The sequence below is a fragment of the Equus caballus genome, chromosome 20, assembly GCF_041296265.1.
Source record: "Equus caballus isolate H_3958 breed thoroughbred chromosome 20, TB-T2T, whole genome shotgun sequence".
Lineage (NCBI taxonomy): Eukaryota > Metazoa > Chordata > Mammalia > Perissodactyla > Equidae > Equus > Equus caballus.
Genome location: NC_091703.1, coordinates 60,646,603 through 60,664,143, shown reverse-complemented (window position 1 = coordinate 60,664,143; position 17,541 = coordinate 60,646,603). Strand labels below are relative to the sequence as shown.

At 36.5% G+C, this 17,541-nt stretch overlaps 1 protein-coding gene across 1 annotated transcript in view; it reads left to right on the top strand.

The window, feature by feature from the left end:
- LOC111769165 (protein eyes shut homolog) overlaps nt 1-17,541 on the top strand; it is a 1,017,614-nt gene that overhangs the window by 558,163 nt on the left and 441,910 nt on the right. The window contains exon 19 of the mRNA XM_070244139.1: nt 3,045-3,157. Within this exon, the coding sequence (XP_070100240.1) occupies nt 3,045-3,157 (113 nt within the window). The remainder of the gene's footprint in view (nt 1-3,044; nt 3,158-17,541) is intronic.

Below are 17,541 nucleotides of genomic sequence, written 5' to 3'. Positions count from 1 at the left end.
CTCAGGGCTAATCTTCCTCCAAAAAAAAAAAAAAAAGCAACAATAACAATGTAAATAGAGTTTGTAAACTACTGATTCAAGGGAATGAGAAAGTAGCCCTTAAAATTACCGCTCAGTAGAGAGTTAACCAAGAATCCACATATTCTGCAAGTAATTGTGTCTCTACTCTGTTGGGAAGATAAAAAATGAACACTTCCTTCACTTTCATAATTTTTTACATAAATGTAAAAAATGTTTGGGCACATAATTTTCAAAAAATTCAGATGTTATATTTATATTTAAAATTACCTATTTACAAGCTTGGAATATTGTACACACAGTCGAAATACAGCCATGAAAGCTCTCTGTCTAGACTTTGCCTAACTACTTTTGAATATTAGTTTGTAACCTTGTTTATACAGTGTGGATCATTCACTGGCTTCAACATTCTTTAAAAGAGTGAGAACAAAGGCCATCCATCAAAGGCCAGAGATAGAATTAAAAATTCTTCTGTTAATACAGAGGTATAAAAGATGAGAATACATTGAAGATGTATTTAGAACTTTGAGGCAATTTGTTTGAAATTTAAAAAAAAAGAACTCTGTTATTGTTACTGCTCAGTGGAATGAATGATATTCTTGTCGCTGTGTGGTGGCATACTACATTGCCATATAAATTGTTTAGGAAGGACTGGGAGTCATTATTTCATTATTTGTCTGGAACAAAAATAAGAACTGGATTTGAGAAATTGCAGGAGCATCTGTGAGTACAAAATTTTTCTCTTTGGGAGGAAGATAACATGCAATATAGGTGATTATTTACGATTTCTTGTCCTTAATGAATCTATTATATATCACTACATTGTAACTTGTCATAACAACTGTGCATGTTACGTTTCCATTTTCTTTTTAAGAATTCTATCCCAGAAATCTAACTAACCAGATTACTATATATTAATCAAATTCAAGGGAAAAAATTTTTCAACACTAGAAATTATCTAAAACTCATGTGATTGGATTTTAATATTCTGATTTAGTATTTCTGGGTACAGGTTAGACTTCTTTTTGCAAAATGAAATTTCCATATTCAAAGTGAAAAAGATTTACATGAAAATTTGGAGATCAAACATCCCAATCTGAACAAGCCTGCTGGGAGCTAATGTGTGAGAGAACTCAAGAGGCGTGAGTCTATTAAAAAACAAGAAAGGAAAGAATTTTGAATTCATTCAAATCTAAAGGCTGTGGAAATTTTTTCTTGCCAGTTTTCAAAGCCCCAGGTGAATAAATTAATATTTATTTTTTAACCCATAATATGTGAATGAGATGGAATCACAGAATTCTAAGAAGTATCTCAATAGGATAATCATAATTTAGACCATTTTTCACAGCTTTCTGATGGCTTTGTATTTATTTAAAAACTGTAGCTTTCTCTGTACTCTTCATCCTCGTGAATAATAAGGATCTTCATGAACAAAGAAAATATCTATTTAAATACATACATGCGTTGTGCCATAGCTGAGCTATGCCAAAATAAAGTTCCAACATTCCCAATCGTTGCAATCAAAAGCATTTTTCTAAGACCATATTATTTTTTGTTTAATTTTCTAATTGGAAACTACTAATTCATATGTTTGCGATGTTTCAGGAGTGGTAGATGTAAACTTTATTTTAAAATGTAAAAACTGTGATAAAAATAAAAATTAAATCTGCAAACCTAAAAGATGAATGCAGCCCGTAAAAACTTTAAGCTGACAATTGCAAATCAATACTTTCCGTCCTGCAGCTTCCAAGAGCCAAGTGTTTCTGTTTTCCTTGCGTTCAACTGACTTCTTTCCTAAACTTACTGTGTGAAATATTGTTTTATTTTCTAGTTCAATCATTTTTGACACTTGACAGAGTGTTACTTGTTCAGAGGGTTTGCAGTACATTTGAGCCTACATCAGAAAGAGGGAAACAAATGTTTAGAAGTTTCTAAACTAAGACTATAAGTTAAAAGATGAAATAAAATATATTCACCCTAACATTTCCAAACAAGATAAAGGCCTTATTCTATCATTTGTTTATATATGGTATTACATTCAATGAGAAACCAAGTTTTGAGGATGCAAATAGTGAATATTTTTAATTCAAAAATCAAGGTGGGCAACTTGTTTTTCAGTGTGTAAATTCAGTGATTGCCCTGGTTATAAATTGCTCCATCTTAGCTTGAAATTTCTAAAAATATTGAGAGCGTAACAGAAAATAGAACCTGAAATAAATGCTCATTTCTGACCTTTGAATTCTGAGATTGCCCCTTTTCGTTTTTCTTATTCCTCTTCTTCCCATAAATGTAAGTTTACACAGACATATAATTAGCGGAGTAGTATTGCAGGTACACAGTAAATAGAATGAAAAGTCGTATGTCTGTTTACCTTTAAGAGGTTATATTTGTTTATCAAAACAAATGCTTTCCGATGTCCTTATTTTCTCTTTTTGCTCTTGGCTGTTTGGCAGTATTTCTGGGTACCATTTTTTGCCCAAGTTATTCCTAGGGAGGATAGGCTACACAGTGGAACACAAAAGGCGTGCAGAATGCCTCAGGGCTGCGGGATGTCACAGACGTTTGTAGCTTACTCTGTGTTTCCTTTGACTCTGGAAAGAGCAATTTCTCTTGATGTTTTGATAGCTGTGGCTGGAACAAGGTAACTAATGTCTCAAAGAAAAAGTGCAAAGAACAGAGGCAAAAGATGGGAGGTGGAAAGCCCTGGTGGGAAGATGAGTGTGTATCAGCTTTTCTGCTATTTTTCAATGATACTTCACTGTAACAATGAAAACTTTTTTATATATAAGTGGCAGAGTATTTCAGACATTAATAAGATGTACAGACTCCAAGTAACCTTTGACTGCGATGGGATTCTTTCCTACTGATTTTTGGAGTGATATTTATGAAAAGAGTTGAATTACTCTTTCCAACATGTTGAATAAATCAAATCAGCTCTCCAAGCTGATCGCACACTCTAACAAGTTTGCCACGAGAATAATACTTTGGAGAAAATCATATAAATTCCCTCTCTCTCTCTTTCTTAGATTTCTGGACCAGTTGAGAATTTTACTGGCTGCATAGAAGTTATAGAACTAAATAATTGGAGATCTTTCATCCCATCCAAGGCAGTGAAAAAAATTCACGTTGAAAATTGCAGGTAAAGTAAAGCTAATGCTTTTTCAAATAATTGTTCAAATAACCACACCAAACAGTAACATTTCCATTTGAAATCATTTAATCAGGACTACACTCTATTTCCTTCATTTTTGTTTTTTCTTCATACTTCCTCATTCTAATTTACTTTCTTACAGACTACAGAATTTTTAAGCTATACCCCAATTAACTTGGCCCAATTATTTATAATGGGTTTCTGCTTTGTGTTGTGTAACATACATCAGATCCACCAATAATCGATCAGTGAGTCAGCATTGGAAACATCATTTATCACAATACTTCACATGTAAGCCCACTGAGAGCACGCCTGTAGTGTGTTGTTCAGAGGGCTAAAGTGTTTGTTTCTTCCATAATATCACTCTCAAAAAGTGCCCCGTGGGCCTGAGTTTCCTTTATTAGTGACACATTCTTTTCAGATATTCTGCTTTTGGCTATAGAAATCTCTACGTGTGTGTTGTGGGGAGGGGTGAACTAAAGAGATAGTACCTTGGACACAGTATTAGGCATGAATACTGGTATAAATTCCCTGACAGTTAAGAAAAAAGGATGATTTTCGGAGCTTGATAGTGCTTTGGAGGGTTCACAAAGGTTGGCCGCTGGGATGGCCTGTGGAGGCAGGATGCTGATCACAGGGCAGCATAAAAGCCTGTGTGCCAACAGTAGAAACGCATTCATTCATTCTACCCAAAATTCTTGAAGTACTGATATCGTAGTAAGCAGTATGGCCCAAGGTGATGAAACGGTCACACGGTGACAGTTCTTCAGGACTTTATAGTTTACTAGACGAGATACTGATAAATATTCAAATGAATATATAAATATGAACAGTGCTTTGGGAAAAAAACACAGAAGGCTATGAGAACTTTACGTATTTGAATAAAATCAAATATTCTCCTTCACAATTGAGGGGAATTGTGTATATTTAAGAATTAAAGAAATCCTTCAGAAGGTAAAAGGAGAATTCACTCCTCCTTGTTTTAGCTTGAGGCTAATTCATTTGAAATGTATTTGTGGCCCCTGTGAGACAGTGGTAGACGGTGCTTTTCTGTTTGTTTGCCTGTGTGTTTTGTTTTTAATCAAATGAAAACTCATCTTACATAAGACATACACACTCCAAGTCCAAGATGTGGAGACCCCATATTCACTAGATGAGTCCTAGCAATTTTAATGTAAATCAGACAGCTCTAAGTCCTTATATTTTACCATTTATTCCTAATTTTTTTAAAAGTTTATCGTTATTGTTGATTGATTTGCAGCTAGCAGTATTTCCTAACAATTTTTTAACTCTCAGGTGTTTTGCTCCCTACTTTTCTCTGTTAAATACTATGATCTTTCAACTGATAATTAATTAATTAACAATAATTAATATATTAATAACATTATTATATGATTATAATATTAGTAATTTAATATAATTAAAGCAGTCACTAAGTAGTAAACCCATTGAAAAGGATACAGACTTTTGATAATTTATATAATCATTTGCTAAGTTAGCAATTTGATAAGCATAATTTTTTCTATTTTTAATTTATAAAAGTGGGACACATTTAACTTTTGTTTGTAAGATGAATATAAGACAAAACAAAAATTCATTGTGTGATCGCAGCTGTCTGCAAGCCAATTCTAAACCTGATCTTTTATGGATCTCTTCTACAGAGTCCTATTTTATTTATTTCGAATGCCATCGTTTGACCCTCATTTTAGAACATCACCAGGTTCTTTAACCACTCTGTAGGACGTAAAGTTTCTGGTGATGCTGTTCCTCCTACAGTATCAAACACAGCTGCAGACACATGAGAGGCATTTGGTTGTGTGTAGAATTAGGACAAGTGGAGACTATTGCGTTTCTCTGAACACTTACTCCGCCCCTCACCAACCCCTGCCATCGTTTTATTTCTGAGGACCAGCTTTCCTAAGAGAGACATTATACTGGATTGGTTGAGAATACAGTTTCCAAAGCCTAATTCTGCAAATGACCGGCTGTATGACGTGAGCGAGGTTCGGAAGTTCCCTATCCCTCCGTCTTCTTAGCTATGAAATCAGAAAGAACACGCTTGCGTCGTGTGCTTGTGAAGAAGATAAACTTGCCTCTCTCCTTTATTAAGCGCTCAGGGACACTGGCCTTCTTTGCAGAATTTGGTCTCGTCTCCAGAAAGTTGCGTCTTCTAGTCGATCTTCCAGAAACCTCTTCTCCCTCTCCCCATCGCCCTCATTCACAAGTTTGGCTAGAGCTGAACTTTACCATCTCCTCCTGAGAGGGGCGTTCCGGGACCCCCCAACATGAAATCACTCCACTGCCCACATCTCCTAGTCACTCTTTATTTCCATAATTTCTTTTTTATTCTTTAGGAGACACGTTACTGTTGGAATATATTTATTTATTTATTTGTTCCTAGGTTTCTTTTTTGACTCCCTTCGCTAGAATTCATTCTCCTTGGGTCATGGCCTCTCTGGGCCTCTTTCACTGCTAATTTCCTTGAGGCCTGGAATAGGGGATGCTCAAAGATTTGCTGTATAAAGTGTCCTGTGATTCCACTGTGAATATTTCTTCACACAAATTTTTATTGAGTTCCTTTTTGATTCCCTCTACACTGTGATTCTCAAAGTTTTTGGTCTCTGCACTCTTAGAAATTATTATTGACTGTGGAGAGCTTTTTTTAATGTGGAATATATTTATCAGTATTTACCATATTAGAAAAGAAAACTGAGGAGTTTTATTTATTTATTTATTTATTTATTTATTGAGGAAGGTTCACCCTGAGCTAACATCTGTTGTCAATCTTCCTCTTTTTTTGGCTTGAGGAAGACTCACCCTGAGCTAACATCTGTGTCAATCTTCCTCTTTGTTATATGAGGGACGCCTGCCACAGCATGGCTTGATAAGTGGTGCATAGGTCCCTGCCTGGGATCTGAACCAGGGAACCCCAGGCCGCCCAAGCGGAGCACATAAACGTAACCACTGCACCACTGGGCCAGCCCCTGAGGACTTTTAAATATATTTATTATTTAATTCTTGTAAAGTAAAATGATAAACTCATTACCTGTTAACATAAATAACATAGAATAGCATATTTTTGTGAAAAATAAGTATACTTACCAAAACAAACAAATAAAAATGACGAGAAAAGTGGTGATGTTTCACATATTTTGCAAATATTGTTAATGTCTGGCTTAATGAGGACACCAGGACTCTCATATGTGCTTCTGCATTCAATCTGCCCAATAATTGTTCTGCTAAAGTAGTTGAAGAAATTCTGGCCCAGCACATATGTATTTGAAAACAATAGGGGTATTTTAATAGCCTTTTCAGGTAATTGGGAATACTATTCTTTGATATTACACCAAAGCTTGGTAAGGAACAGATTGTTAAAGGTTAGTTACAATGTGGACTGTGAAACCTGGTCAAGGAACCTTTTATACTCTGGTAAATTAAAATCCACCGTTCTATTGTACATTTTGAATGGATCTTTTACTCATGCACAATATTGTACTATCACTTGGAAAATGTTGGATCCTTGAGTTATTTGACTATCCCAAATGTCAACACATATCAATATGAAATATCACACAGTCTTATCTGTGAATATCCCTTCCAGCCTCATCAGAAAAGTCTTCAAGTATCGTTAAGATGTCAAACTCACCATGGTGGCTAAGACCTTTCCAAAATTCTAGAATATGCTTAAAAGCTCAAATTCTATTATCGGCAACAAATTCCGTTAGTTGTTTTCTTTCAAGTGACAGTCTCATTTTACTTTTGAGAAAATGTCTACCTAATACCTAAGATTGCATAACCATAGCTGGAACATTAGTTGTTCTTTCAAATAAAATCATGTTGCATAAACAGAAGCAGCCAGCTGGTCTTACACATCAAACAATCAATAAGTGCTTCTCCTTGAGGCAACCATCACTCCAGCACAAGGCGGAAATATGGTGTGCATACCCACTTCTCCTCACACATGTTATTGAACAGGCATATACTTATAAGTTATAATTTTAAAAAATAGTACTTTTACCACTGCCTCAAGTACATTCTTAAGTGAAATTAGCACTTTTTAACTATAAGTGGAGAATACTAGACCTGTTAGTGTGATTTGGTACCACTATCTTTATTCGTACTGTCATCAGCAGTGTTATCCACCATTACTTTGCACCATCTGTGCAAATGTAAACACAGAGAAAAAGTCAAGTAACATCTTGGTATTATTAATAGAAATATTTTAACCTCACAGACCATATGCAAGATTGTTGGGGTCCCCCACACCACACTGTGAGAACCACTACTCTCCTTTAATTTGTCTGGCAGCTCTCTGTTTATCTGATCATTACAGCACAGCTCATCTACACAGATAATTGTTTTCACAGTGGAGGACTACATGTGATTCAGAATTTTATTACGGGGACCGTAGTCCTACCATTTTACATTAATTGTAGCACTGAAATGCTGCTGTGGAGAAGCCAAAATTAAATTAATACTAGTCCCACTCTTACACACACAAAGTAAGGTGAATAGCCCCACAACTTGCTTGATGCTCATTGATGCACTTTTTTAGATTGACCACAAGACTTCAAGTTTTAGAATAGTATGTTCTAGTTTCTCCTCTCTTTTTTAACAATCATCTTTATACTGGTGATGTAAGGAAATCCAGCAACAACTTTCAGCGTATCACTGACAAGGAAATGGCTTTCCCTCTGGGGTATTTTGGGTTTTGTTTATTTGGTGGTGGTCATTTGTTTGTTTGTTTGAATCATTCTACCAAGATTTTTTCTAGTGATGGAATTGATAATAATTATGTCTATATATATAACAAGTCTTTCATCATTGGATTAATTGTTATATTATTTCCTACCCATTTTAATAGTTACCTATATTTACCTCACCTGCATTCTTAATAACTAAATAATATAACAATATAAACCTCAGGCTCAGGACGTCTATCCCTGTGTATTGACTTATGTCTTGTGCCCAGAGTGCGAAAGATTGATCTTTCGTTCAGGCTCAGTGGTCAGATGTTAAAGTGCTATATATGAAGAACAGCTAAATCAGTGATTCCGCCTCTCGATTTCTTCCCTAGCGAGGCACTCGTATGTGATCTGATGACACTCTGAAGAGCTTACTAAAAATAATAGAACACTGGAAAGCAGGGAAATGGATGTTTAAAAGGATGATAAATATGCTGGGATATTTACAAGTCACCTGAAAAGAATGAAATACATCCATATGGATCAACATGGATAGATCTTAAAACATATTGTTTAGTGAGAAAAAAATGATAGCTACAGCAGCATACCATTCATGTACTTTTTTTTTTTTTAAAGATTGTCACCTGAGTTAACAACTGTTGCCAATCTTCTTCTTCTTTCTTTCTTTTTTTTTTTTGCTTTTTCTCCCCAAATCCCCCAAGGACATAGTTGTACATTTTAGTTGTGGGTCCTTCTGGTTGCTGCATGTGGGACACCACCTCAGCGTGGCCTGATGAGTGGTGCCATGTCCACACCCAGGGTCCCAACCAGCGAAACTCTGGGCCACTGAAGTGGAGCGCGTGAACTTAAGTGCTCTGCCACAGGTCCGGCCCCTCATGTACACTTCTGAAGCTGCCTCACATCCAAACCACCAGCTTACCTCTTATTATGCATTCTCAAATGTCTCCATATAATATGAAACACTCTGAATTAAGTGCGATTTGTACCCTGTCTCTTTTAAATAATTACTATTTCTGAAAGAGTGTATTGTGGTAAAGTGGAGAAGTATTCAAATAGAAAGAAATGATTCAGAAACAGAAGGCAGAAAGCACCAGAGATAATTTTTTTCTAATTTTTAAATTTTTCTTCATATATCAACTCAACAAGCTATTAGTATCATTAAGTTGAACATTATTTGCTTTTCAAAAGGGAGTCACTTACAGGGCTGGCCCAGTGCGTAGTGATAAAGTTCACAGGCTCCACTTAGGTGGCCCGGGGTTACTTATAAAGAGTAACATAAAGTATATAACACACTGTCATAAATTTGTGGTAATAATCTAGATGCCCTACTTTTACGAAAATATTTGATTTAAATGTCTTATTAGTAAAAGATTACAGTATAGGGTTTTAACATCTTAAGAATGACATCAATGCCAGTTATTTCTTAAAAAATCATCCACCATGATTTTAGAATAGACAATATGAATCTTCAAAATAAAATCTAGATGAAAATTTTGATTACTCGGAAATTGGTATCCAAAGTTGATCATTTTATACATTCATATAATATAATGAAATAAAATCTAAAATGAAATGAGGGAAATGAAGTAAGGTACAATTTTCTCCAGGTTTTTAGCTGGTCAGATGCTTGTCTGACCACAGTGTGCTGTGAGATTGATGTACTCTTGGTCTCCTGGAGAAGCGTTTATCATTTACACCTGGAGACAAGTTGGTGAAAAGAGTTGAAATGGTAGTTTGATATTTATTCTACATCTGTCCATTTGAGACTGAAGAGGAGAGAGCCTTCCATGTGAAGCTGTACTCATCACAGATGTAGGAGCTCTCTTTCGAATGTGTCTACCTTGGTGTGCCTTCCTCTCATGACTGCCAGTGGAGTGTGACGTTTGTCAGATAGCTAAATTGTGCCGTGAGATGCTGATTCCCATGATGAGGACAGCCCTATAGGAGACCTGCCTTCAGGAATTTGTTAATATCTACCAGGATGTCCAATAACAGACCGTGTAGTAAGAGCCAACAACAGCAACAAAAATAACAGCTATATTAATAAATAAAGTAATAAATATTTTGTTTCAGCATTCTTCATTTTTAAGACTAGGTTGACAACGTGATGGATTCATATGTGTTTGCATTATTCCTTTTCTGCTATATATTATTCTTTCACTTCTCTCATTGTATTTGGTCCCATTTTTCATTTCTATTATCTTCCTCTATGAGTTCATTCCTTATGACTTTCATTATATGTGTCTTTGTTTCACTTCAGAGCTTCTAGGAAATAATCCATCTTCTTTATAGTATTTTTTTTTTCCTAAGGAAGAGTCACCCTCAGCTAACATCTGTGCCAGTCTTCCTCTATGTTATATGTGGGTCACTGCCTCAGCATGACCACCAATGAGTGGTGTAGGTCCACACTGGGGAACCCAACCCGGGCTGCTAAAGCAGAGCACAGCAAACTTGACCACTAGGCCATGGGGCCAGCCCATTTATAATATTTTTAAAATCTTAGTGTATGATTTATACCTTTTAAATTTATTTTATTTTTAAATAACAATTATACATATTTAAAGTGTGCAGCATGATGACTTGATATGCATATACACAGTGAAATGATTACTATCGTCAAGCTAATTAACATACCCATCTCCTCACATGGTTACCATGTTTTTGTAGGGTGAGAGCACCTGAAATCTACTCTCATAGCAACTTTCCAGTATTCAATACAGTATTATTAACTCTAATCATCATGCTGTATGTTACATCTCTAGACTTATTCATCCTACATAATTGTCACTTTGTACCCTCTAACCAACATCTTGCCATTTCCAACACCTACCCAACCCTGGTAACCACTGTTCTACTTTCTGCTTCTATGTATTCTAAGTATTCAAAAATTTTTTTTTCCTGAGGAAGATTCACCCCAAGCTAACATCTGTGCCCATCTCGCTCTATTTTGTATGTGAGCCACCGCCATGGCATGGCTACTGACAGATGAGCCGTGTAGGTCCACACCTGGGAACTGAACCTGGGCAGCTGAAGTGGAGTGCACAAACTTAACCACTAGTCCACTGGGGCTGGCCCTGTATTTGACTTTTTTAGATTGCATGTGAGATCACGTGATTTTTTTCTTTCTGCATCTGGCTTATTTCACTTTGCATAATGTCTTCCAGGTTCATCCATGTTGTCATAAACAGCAGGATCTCCTTCCTTTTTTGAGACACAGTATTATTCTATTGTATGCATCTATACCAAAATTTCTTTATCCATTCATCCATTGATGGGCATTAGGTGGTTTCCATATCTTGGCTATTGTGAATAATGCTTTAATAAACATGGTGGTGCAGATATTTCTTCAAGAAATTGATTTCATTTCCTTTGTGTATGTACACAGAAGAGAGATCGCTGGATCATATAGTAGTCCTATTTTTACTTTATTAAGGAACCTCCATATTGTTTTCCACAGCAGCTATACCAATTTGCATTGCCACCAATGGTGTACAGGGTTCCCTTTGCTCCACATCCTCGCCAACAATTATCTTTAATTTTTTTGGTGGTAACCCTCCTAACAGTTGTGAGGTGATATCTCATCATGGATTTGATTTGCATTTCTCTGATGATTAGGGATGTTCAGCAAGTTTTCATAGACCTGTAGGCCATTTGTGTGTCTTCTTTGGAAAAATGTCTGTTTAGTTGTTTTGCCCTTTAATTGAATTTTTCACCTTTTATTTTTTTAGTGAGAAAGATTGTCCCTGAGCTAACGTCTGTGCCAATCTTCCTCTATTTTATATACAGGACACTGCCATGCATGGCTGGGTGAGCAGTGTGTAGGTCTGTGCCCAGGGTTCCAAACCTACAAAGTCCAGGCCACCAAAGCAGAGTGTGCAAACTTAACCACTATGCCACCGGGCTGGCCCCAAGTTGTTTGCCTTTTTGCTATTGAGTTGTATGAGTTTCTTTTATATTTAAGATATTAACCCCTTATTAGATTTATGGTTTGCAAATATTTTCTCCCAATCCATGTTTCCTTTTCATTTTATTGATTGTTTTCTTTGCTGTGCAAAAGCTTTCTTTTGATGTAGCTCCACTTCTTTATTTTTGCTTCTATTGCCTGAGCTTTTGGTGTCTATCCAAAAAATCATTTCCAAGCTAATGTCAATGCTTTTGTGTATGGTGTGATATAAGGGCTCAATTTCATTCTTTTGCATGCAGATATCCAATTTTCTCAATACTGTTTATTGATATTTATTTTAAATATGCACATTTACACTGAAGATATATTAAATTTTAAAAAGGTGATGAGATCGACTATATCAAGTATTTTAGTCATTTAATATTTGAAATTAAGTCTATAGTGGAACATTTGCTTCATAAAATCATGCTATAGAAAATGTTTTAGCTGTATTTTAATCAAACTCTACTTTTCTACAGTTCTACAAGGAAAATGTAGAGATGATATACTATAATCTTGAAAAATATATGTATCTTCTCAGACAGCAGGATTTGCTTCCTTATATCAAAGATATTTTTGTTTGTTTTTGTTTTTAATTATGTATGCATCTTGGAATTTGAGGATAAGAGAAAGAATATCCTTGGAAATAGGGTCTTTTTCCTTTCTGAACTCTTCAAATCCAAACTAGATTATCCTAACAGTCTTAAAAGTGAATAAAATTTAGAAAATGTACAGTTACTATATCCAAATATAACTAAAATTTTTTACCATCTCTTATATTTTGTGATGTTTTTGATATCTTAAGTTCACTTCACAATATTTTTAAATGATTTTCTTCTCTAGAATTCCATAATGGACTTAGTCACATATTTCAGGATTTTTATGATTAGAGTATGGCAAACTCTACTTTGTTTGAGTAGAGTTTGTTTATGAGTAAATGTGGGAACAAAGAATAGACACATGAGTTCTCCAAAGAACAGACACACAGTTGTATTTCAAGATAGATTAGAATAGAGCTAGGAAGTGCATAATTGAAGTATTTAACAATCTAGGCTTTATTAACATCTAAGGTAATTAATTGCTTACTTGTGTAAATACATGTGTTATTTGGCCACTCTTGAAGTGCCAGCAATGGAGTGAACAGTTTTGCGGAATCACAATTTACTTTGATGTATCTCAGAATGGCTTGAGCCCCATGTATGTAAAAGGTCTGTCGTCTCTACTCGGGAACTTATGTTTACACGCATAGCTATTGTCATATTCTCTTTACTTACATTCCGCTAGTGAAATGACACCTTGATGTCACTTGCACTCTGATTCTAAAGCTCAGAGCAATCAGGTAGAAAGGTGAGACCCGTAACTTTGGCACCACACATTGAATGGGGTTGCACCGCTTGCTGGATGTGTGACTTAGCGCTTCCTTCATTTCTAAATGACCACAGAGTGTTGCTGTGAGAGATGCACAATTTAATATACACTTTTAAAAATTTCAGAATAGTGCCAAATACCTAGTATGCATCTTATCATTACCAGCCATTGTTTTCATTGTAATTGTGGTTGTTTATCATTTCTTCCTCCTCAGATGAAAAATCAAGCTAGTCCTTTTTTGTGGATTCTTCTGAAAAATAACTAACACAAAATTTGTGGGGTGGAGGTCAGGAAAAAAGGGTCAAGTATTACAGAGAACAATGTTACAAGGCAAAAATATGAAACACTGAATATTAGCCATCCTTGGTCTTAGAAATCCCTTGACCATTCCTACTTCAGGTATTTCTTAAAGATCTACTCTTGGCCTCATTCCCAACATCACTCTTAGTTGCGTGCCCTCTCTGGAACCTGGCCTCATCTCCTTGTTCTAGGAATCCTTAACCCCTCACTCTCTAGAAATTCAGTTTGGTGGTTTTCCTATCATATTAACAAGAGCAATTAACTTTCATAACAGATATATTTTTTATTTCTGGACCATGTCCTGGGACCTATATTTTCAGATTTAAATGTTCTACCATAGTATTTCACAAATAAAGGCAATTCTTTCCCTAAAGGTAAGTTCAAAGGTGTTTTATCTTATTACACAGATTGATCACAAAACATAGTTAATATGCTGCAACTCCAGAAGGATTGCCTCTGCTGTGGGACACAGATGGGGACCAGAGAGCTTGACTGCTGGTTTTTTGGAAGTGGGTTTGAGTCAAGCTCGTGTATTTCTACAGCAGAGGAATTAACAGTCAGATATACCAAGTTTCAAAGTTCAGCCTTGCTGCTTACTATTGATATAACCTTGGCAATGTTACCTAGCCTCTCTGTCCTTCAGTTTCCTTACCTGTAAAATAAGCACGGTAATAAGCAGAGGGTTGACATGCAGACTGAATGAAATTGTGATATAAGCAATGCACCTAGCACAATGCCTGGACACAGGAAGTGCTTCCATTTTGGTAACTAGTATGATGAGCTGTCTTCCCATGTGCTTATTTGACCACATTCCAAATCAACTAGGAGAACAGTCATCTAAGAAGAATAATGCTTTCCACGAGAAGTTCCAATGTGCTACCTTCATTGTTTTTAGAGTATCTACTTTTTTCCTGTAGAAAATGAACAAAATAATACACTGAAATAAATAAGAAGAAATAGATGCAAAGACACTTAAGAGCAGAGTACAAATATAAAATTCATATGTTTTATTACACTATAATTTGGGTTCATTTCTATTCCAATTTAACTTTTCATTTTGCATACGTTTTGTTTAACCAAAATATATTTTCATTTCTCTGCATGGTAGAAACTTTCCTATGTTCTATTTTTGTCTCATTCAAATCTTTGTGCATTGTATGCTTTCCTTGACAATTGAAAGATATCAATATTTATACTTTAAAGTCTATTTTAATACTTGGGAAATGAAACATTCAGGAAAAAGAAACTATATTTAGTTTTGCAATGAAATAGATATAGTTAGGTTTTACTTATACAAATATAATCATATCTGGTAGAATTTGATATGAATCTTTTTCAAATGTTACTATTTGAGGTTCTGGAAATATATAACATGTTTTATTATTATGAAAAATAGAAGTCTTCTTCATTTGGGAATAATAGCATTCAGGGTAGAGTTCATGACTAATGAAGGCTCTGCAAAAACTTTCTCACATGTTCCAAACTGTGGTGAGACTGATAAGGGTCATACACCTCAGTGCCCTCTGGCTTCTACCCACTGCGCTATGCTTGGAATGTATTTTATTTTCTGTTTCTGCTTTTGGTATTAATGGATGACAGTCTTTCAAATGCTTACCATTGCTTTCAGAATAAAAGTTAAATTCTCTACTAGCTTTGAAACAGAATAGCTCATGCACCTCCGCTCCCCGTGTAATATAAGATTGCCCCATAGAAACAGCTGCACAGCCAGGAACAAACTTGCTCAGTCCCCTCCATCAATGTCCCCTTACATCAAGGGGGGACTTTTGAGCTAGTCCCAACAGTGGAATGTGACCTGGAGGAAAGTGATTGCTGGCTTGTGACATTTAGGAAATGCATTTGTTGTCATTTACTGGATGAGGAAGACTGCAAGGATCTAACGTATGATTGAAGCTTCTGAAGTTTAGAAAAGCTAATTGTTTTTAGAACCCCTCCCCAAAAAAGAATATATAATGCTGAGAGCAACACAGGCTCACTAAGATATATCAGTGCAATATAATAACTAGGCCATGCAGCAAAGATCAGTTCAAAGGATGCTCGTATCCTCCGAATATATTGTTCAGTTGACCTCAAGGCAGCTGTCATTAAGTTGAGAGATAAAGATATAAGAGGAGAAGCAAAACAAAAAAACAAAGCCAGCTTGAGAATTGTGACAAGGAAAGAACATTGCATACACTTACTAACATGGACCAGACCGAATGCAAATAGACCAGTGCCTCCTAAATGTTAATGGAAATGTATTGCCAAGAGAACCACAAGCCTGGATCAAAATTTTTAAAAACCCTGTAACTATAAAATATCTCAAGGCGCAAAATTTATACCAGCATGAAACACTGTGCGATAGTTCTACCTTCCCCGAGGGGCACTCCCCAAGCCAATCTCAGGTAGGACCAAAGAGGTGGGCCAGGAACGATGGACAGGGAAATGGTTCCCCAAGAGAATCCATCTAATCAAGGAACTCTCTCTAGTGCCAAGGCGGAGGGAGTCACAATTGATAACTACTTTTCATCATTGGTGTACATTCCCTGTTCCTCCCTTTCTGAAGGGGCGTTTTAAGCAATTTTGCTGTCCCCGCTCCATTTGTTTCTATTAAAGGCAGGCATTGCTTTTGAGTTTGTAGCTCTCCAGATCTGAAGAAGCCACAACCAGATCTGATGGAAAGGACTGAACATCACCTAGAAAGCAGTGACTTTGAGCTGGATGTAGTGACTGGCTGAGATTGTGTGCTATGTCTCTTGGGAAGGGGCTGGCTATGTTCTATGCAAGAGAAAGGGGGCCTACATGGATATTTAGTGCCCAGAGGAGCAGCCTATGGGAAACACAGCTAGTTGTCAACCAAAGTAATGTGGAGCTTTCACTAAAGGCAGCGCCTAACACAGGGAAAACTTTAGCAGCCACCTTGCCTCTAGGTCAGAGGTCAGCACACTGCAGCGATAGGCTAAATTCAGCCACCACCTGCGTGTCCTTGCAAGGCCCGGGAACAAAGAAGGATTTTTACATTTGAAATAGATGGAAAAAAATTTTAAAAGAATAATGTTTTGTAACACTTGTAAATTAAATGAAATTAAAATTTCAGTGCCCATAAATAAAGTCTTACTGGAACATATTTGCACCCAATCATTTACATATTATCTATGGCTACTTTCAGGCCGTAACCACAAAGTTGAGTAGTTGTGACAGAGAAATATGGCCCATAAAGCTTAAAACATTTACTGTTTAGCTCTTTAAGAGCAAGTTTGTCCATCTCTTACAGAAATAGTGCTGCAGAACCAGTTCCCAGCAATGGACAAAAAGAGGAATGAACTCTCACTTACTGACCCAAACATGTGAGACGCCTGATTCTTCTCTCTTTCCTGTCCTTTCTTTCTCACCTTCGGGACCGGTGCAGAGGACTCTAAGACCCTAGCTAATGGTGGAGTCATGGGATAGAAGGACCCTAAGATCCTAAACCACTGCCTGGAGAAATCCTGCCGCCTCGACCCCATCAAATAACCAGCCTCACACTGCTAAGTGAGCAAGGTGAACACTTATGGCCGGCCACGGAAATTGGTGGTTTATCGGTTACAGCACTGAGGATTATATAAACTCATATAGGCTGCTAAATTTTGAACCTACTGGAGGTGCCAGGATGTTTCTATTTAGCCTTGAACATCCTTAATTACCTGGTTCCATTGCATCCCTCCAGCTTCTGTCTTACCACTCCTCCATACCTACATGTTTATTTCTCAGTTTTACAATATTTTTAACCCCTGCTATGCTGTGAATATTGAGATAAATAAAGAAGAGTTCCTGTCGTTAAGGAACTCACAACATATTAGGGGGAGAACACACCGACAATTATCATCAAAGTGGCAATTACAATCACATAAATACTTCCTTGGTTGCTATAGAAGTGACTGTGATTGATGGAAAGATATCAACAGACACAGCAAAAGTCACTTAGTACAGGGGATGACCTCACAGCCCATAGTCACTATGCTAGGCTCAGTCCCCGTCAGAGAGAACAGCCTGGCCCTAATCCCAAAGTATTCAGCGGC